Source organism: Pocillopora verrucosa, chromosome 3 (assembly GCF_036669915.1).
Source record: "Pocillopora verrucosa isolate sample1 chromosome 3, ASM3666991v2, whole genome shotgun sequence".
Classification (NCBI taxonomy): Eukaryota; Metazoa; Cnidaria; class Anthozoa; order Scleractinia; family Pocilloporidae; genus Pocillopora; species Pocillopora verrucosa.
Genome location: NC_089314.1, coordinates 25034720 through 25040719, shown reverse-complemented (window position 1 = coordinate 25040719; position 6000 = coordinate 25034720). Strand labels below are relative to the sequence as shown.

Below are 6000 nucleotides of genomic sequence, written 5' to 3'. Positions count from 1 at the left end.
TTTCTGCGGTGAGGGGATTCATAATTTATGATCGCTCAACGAGATAACAATCATAGAGGAAATACGTTGGAAATATATACAAACCTTATCACCCCATTCGTTGATAATCGGCATGTTAACATCGTCAATGAACACAGCATCTTCTTGCCAGCTGGTGGTCCATATGTGTTTCCCATTCGCTTGTCCACGTAGCTCTCGATTGTTCTTTGGAACATCAAGGGAGTGGAGGCCGAAGAGAAGTTAAAGCTCTTGCTTAAATGTCTCTCAGGATCATATTTACCCATGTTGCCTTTGATCATGACTGTCTTAGCTGTACCTTGCTCTCCAATTAACAGAGCCGCCTAGAAGATGCAAAGAGAAGCTAATAATTTAACTTCGAAACTTCAGCGCCAAGTTAAGTGAAAATCGATTCACAACACTTATCACCAACTACGTGCCAAAAAATTGAGCAAAATATACTGCCGGGAATTTATCTTCAATGAAATGTAAATGGTAACATGTGCAAAAGGAAGAACATATCAAAAACCAAAACAAAACAGTACAAAACAAAAGGAAAAACAGGGACAAACAGAAACCGATAAGAAAAGTACAAACCGTTCCCTGGTTGGACACCACCTGAATGAGGTAATCGTACGCACCTTATCCACGTTTGGAACAAATAGACAGAACTCAGGGCTATGATCCTTTGGATAATGTACTCCTCCACTCGTGTATTCAGTGTTCCCACTCACCTAGGGAAAATTTTTAGAAAAGTTTCGAACGTGAGTAGGTATGACCGATTGATAAACCTCAACTCCACCGCGAGTGTTTTGCATTTTATGTGGCATTCGATTGAAATGAATCCCATGGTGGAAAGAGACACATTGACTCATTTCAGTGATAAACAGTACCTAACCACAACAACGCATTCATATCGTCTGTAGTACCTGGAAAGACGTAGGTCATCATTTTGGTTTTGTTTTGTCTTGTTTTTTTGTTTGTTTGTTTGTTTGTTTTGTTCTTTGGTCGTTTGTCTCGATTGGAAAAACAAGTGTTAAGTAATATTGTAACTGAAAACCTCTCCAGCTTCTTCTTGATGTAAAATCCGAATTTGGTATGAATCAGTTACCTCCTTCGCTCACAAGAAACTCAAAATGGTGTCCTGTGATCCTTCGGCAATAGGAGGTAAGTCAAGTTCAAAGTTTGTTCGGGCGAATTCCTCCATCTTCGCGCGATCGTCAAGCTCCAACAGAGCTCCCACACTCCACATGACACAGAAGATGTACAGCCGCTCCAGATGAGATGCGGACACATGCGAACCATCCTCTTTCCGGGGAATAAGCCCCTCGAGTAGGGTATATGGCCTAGTATTCAATCAAAACCAACAAATATGATAAGGAATCGAAAGTGTAGGAAGCAATTTTCAACTGAATGTCGCAAGGTACGTGGGACAGAATTAGGTGTTTTTCTTATGAATAAAGGGGGTAAGTTTCTAAAGAAACTGTGGTGCTGCGTCGGTGGGAGCGTATAGCAGGTAATTTAGTGTTAACAACTGAATTGAAAACTTAAATTGGCCACCGTTAAGATTTTAAGGCTGACGTTTCGAGCGTAGCCCTTAGTCCAGAGCGATTGTTTTTCTTTATGCTTGGTTCGAAGTGCCTAAAATGAAATTGTATATGAATGCCCTCGTAAGCACATGTACATGAAGAGAAGGAAAGAAGTGCAATGTTCAACAGAAAGTTTTTCAATCGCATCCACTCCCTTTATCATGGGCTACGGCGCTTTGCTAAATTTCAGATTGTAGTTTACGTTAAGTACGAACCGTTCTTGAACAAGATTTGGTGTTTGTAAAGAGTTCACTCACCTGTACAATGTAATTGTGCTCCAAAATATCCATCTTGAAGACGCAATTTTCTTGCACATGGCGCAAGATCTCGTCAAATGATTTGTCAAACAACCCCTTTAAGACCTCCGCCTCTTGTTCTGGTCGTTTGTTAAGCCATGCCTTTGCAATAGAAACCAAACAAGACATAAAAAATGAAAATTAAAAATCTAAAATGATACTTAAAAGTCACAAGTGGCACGACTGAAACCCCTTAACTTCTACCCTTCGTTATGTGACCCATTACAGGCAAGTGACCCGTCACGCAATCCTATCAAATGTCGACCTACTGGCAAATGTTTGGTCACATAATCCTCACCTGAAGCAAAGGTCTCCAGTCCAACCCAGATGAGCTCATGTACACCATACCGTTACGTGACACAGTAGCTGGTGATGCGTTGTCGATATTGTGAGGCTCAAAATAATCTTGCACTGAGGTGACATGGGAATGCGATCGCCATTTGCCAGAGTCAAGGTCTTGTTATCGTCCAGTACACTGTTTAGGTTTTCAATCCAGATGGCATCTACTGGTCCGTCTAACACGATCCAGATTCGCTCGCCTGGCGTGAACATAACAAAAGGTTTGAGTTAACACGTGGCAGAAGGATTTCCTAATGGAATTCTTTATGATGAGCTGGACATTGAGGTTGACAAGCTCAAACGCAACTTTCTGCTTTCTAGTCTAACAAAAAAAGTGACAAAAATTAAGGGACGGAATGATCTTCGCAGTTTAAAAGTGTGAATTGCAATAAAAACATGTTACGAAAAATTTGACTTGTTCAGTTTTTAGGCTTCTCTAGGCAATGTATCACTTTAGGAATTCATGGCTAAGATCCACTCACCATTTTCAAAGCATCAAATGAATTTCGGTTTCGGCTATGAAACTATCGGCATGAGCACATTGACATTACTTTTGGAGCATGATTAATCTTATGGAAAGGGAAATCTTACTGTGACCCTATTGGGAATGAGTGTCCCAATTTTCAACTAAGAACTTCACAGCTAAAAACTAGGGATAACTGGTTAATTCTTTTGACAGCTCACAGACACCTTTCTTAGCACGAAGAGTCTTTCTCCATAAGGTAGAGAATATTCCATCTGTCCAGTCATTTGTGGCAACATCTAGCCGCCCAACATCTGAGGAGCTGTAATAGCCTTGGGGTTCATTCTCATTTCCCTGTGGGGCGTGCCAGTGTCAGTCATCGCTTCATCAACACGTGGATACACGCAGTTTTCCCAGCTCCACTTGGTCCCAGGACCATCATTCCGTGGCGCACCCGCTGGGTCTCAAATAACTGCAAGAGATATCAACAACATGTCAATTTTCTCATTCATCTGTTCAAGACAGTTGTTTTCCACGTTCGCTGTGCCTGAAAACGGCCCACTGGTAAAAAAACTGGTTCATCGCAAAATTCCCAAATTAAAGGATTAAAATAAAGCAATTAAAGTGTCCTTTCCGCGTTCAGCTTGCTGTGCTTTGCTTTTCTTTACCTCTTCCAAGTTTCTACCAGGAAAGCTTTTTTAGTGATGCAAGCTGTTTGGAAAGGGCGAGTTTGTCAATTTTCTCACGTCTATACATGTTAAAGGCGTGCCAATCGACACTACCTCACGCGTTTAAGAAAAATTCCTACTTGGATAAGTTTGAGTCTCCAAGATGGATGGTTGATGAGTCCAGCCTCTTCCACTTGATTTGCAATGGCTTGTTCTAACTCTGGGTAACCAGCTTTGTCTAACACAATGCCAGGGAAGAGATCGTTGATAAGACTAAGGAAGAGAGGCTCGTCTTCGTCGATCTGGAAAGAAAAAGATCACATTAAGTTGAAAGAAAAAACAGTTTCAATTACACTAAGATACGCCGGTTAAGGAATTTTACAAATTAAAGCTTTATTCAGTGTACCTTAATTTTATTTATTTTGAATCTTTCCCATTCTTTTCCTTTTTGGTTTATATTCCATCCGGAGCCAACATTGTATGGTCCTTTTCGTTGTAAAAGTAATTTCGTTCGGCGCAAAAAAAGTTAAATTTTTTATCTTACTTATACGACGGGTGTCAAAAATCTCTTTCAAGGAGGACAATTTCTTCATGAAACAAACAAGCAAAAATACAAAAAAATCAGAAACTACAAGAAGGAATAATATTTTTGAATACACATTTGTGACAAGATCTCGTGTTGGGATGTACTATCAACTAAGGTACTGAGAACTGATCATGAAAGAATCCGCTTTCTCCTCACTAGAATATTGGAAAACAAAAGCTAAAATACAAAGAATTCATTTTGACATTACAAATCACCATTGTAAAGAGGAAGAGAGTGATGGCTCCAACTTGAGAACCGTATTCCAACGTTTTTTTCAGAGATTGTAGGAAAGGCTTACGTCACATTTAACGACCCGACTACAGCCATTAAAAACTTACTAGTTTAGAAAGGTTCATATCCCTCAGTACTCTCATCACAATTGTGTTCTCGCTGTCTCCAACACTCAACCGCTTAGCTGCGCCAAGGGTTCTCAAAACAGACAAAATGTTCCTCAAGCCAAAGTCATAATGAACCTGGAACAAAATACGGTATTGCACTGAGTGAAAGACACCATCATAGACATTTAGGCCGCATTCACACCAGTGGGTTTTCTTTCCTGCCAAGGGCACTATTCTGATAAGGGTGCTTTTCCTGACAAGAGTACTTTTCTTGACAAGGGCACTTTTCCAGACAGGGGCACTTTTTCTGACAAGGGCACAAGCCAAGTAAAAAGATGTCATATAATTCCACTTCTACATACAGTGTTCAGAAAACATCACCTATGGGGAAAGGTCTTGTAAATTCCATGTATTTTATAGCCACTTCAGTTTGAACTGATCATAGACAAGACCCTAAAAATTACTGCTGTAAGATTATCGTGGTTTTTGTAAAATGATAATGATGATGATGATAATAAGGAAAACTTGCTACTATAAATGTGGTGAGGATGAAAGTTGTTTTAGTTTTACGTCATATACAACAAACAAAATACAACAAAAATCGTTAGAAATATTCAATTTAAAAGTTTTTTTTCACGTTACTAACCTGTTTAGAGAGTTGCTCTTCGCACAGTTTGTACAAAGTGAAAATTTCCTGGCCAGAGTCACATTGTCGATAAAACCACAGCTGGCGAGTTTTACACGAATGATGATCTGTCGGTCCGGCACCATCATAGCCACTGTGCGGAATTGGATTTTCAGGTTCTCAGGGAGTTCCTGCCTCCCAGCGTAACCAGGGTTCATAGTCAAGAAAATTCCTGAAAATTAATGACAAATACGTTAGTTGATCAAACACATCACAAGATTTTTCATAATACCTCTAAAAGTGGAGATGTGCACCCATCTGTAAGAATGGAGCGAAAATCATCGAGGCAAATTACCGAATTCTGGGTTCATATCGACCACATCGCCATCAGAGAATATGAACTGCTTCTTTCTCTCTTTCTTGCACATAAGTACGATGTAGATCTGTTGTGCAGCCACTGATAACACTGGGAGGTCAATACGGTTGAACTCATCGAAACAGCCCCAGCTGCCTGACTGGGCCAGTCCTGAAACAAACCACAGGAATTTAGCTGTTTTTTAACAACTTGCATCCCTAGATCTGATGAGAAATTATCTCCTCGCAGTGTTATACATTCTTTGAAGATAAGTTAGGAGAACTTGGTGTTACATCGAGAAAGCAGCCTGAACCCGGCATGGTTTCTGTTCTCATAACCCGACTCATCCAGCATTACTTGAGGATTTTTCCGTGTTAGTTAAGGGATTACACTTATCATAATTAAACAATATGCTTGTTTTTGACTGTTAACATTAATATAGAGAAAAGACTACTCTTTTTCGTCTGAGTTGCATGAAAAGGTATAGTGGTAATGACAAACCTTTGATCATCAACGAAAATTCTTGATTGTCCCAGCCATGATTCACTTAACAGAAACACTAAAAACGTTTCATATCTAATCTATCCTTACCTTTGAAAATTCTCCCCAGACCTCTGTAATCCATCTGATCCGAGCAATTGAATACAACCACGTACTTTCCGAGAGCTTTTCCCATGTCTTTGGTGGTTTCTACGCGAGAGGTAAATTAGGTAAACATTAGACGTTGTAAATTGCAAGTTAATA

General features: G+C 39.9%; 1 protein-coding gene across 1 annotated transcript in view; it reads right to left on the bottom strand.

The window, feature by feature from the left end:
• Nucleotides 1-6000, bottom strand: part of LOC131787894 (dynein axonemal heavy chain 5) — a 61545-nt gene that overhangs the window by 33215 nt on the left and 22330 nt on the right. Inside the window, 12 exon segments of the mRNA XM_059104968.2 lie at nt 1844-1984; nt 2181-2284; nt 2287-2421; nt 2912-2995; nt 2998-3066; nt 3069-3156; nt 3493-3654; nt 4277-4411; nt 4923-4963; nt 4966-5133; nt 5257-5427; nt 5848-5946. Of these exon segments, the coding sequence (XP_058960951.2) occupies nt 1844-1984; nt 2181-2284; nt 2287-2421; nt 2912-2995; nt 2998-3066; nt 3069-3156; nt 3493-3654; nt 4277-4411; nt 4923-4963; nt 4966-5133; nt 5257-5427; nt 5848-5946 (1397 nt within the window).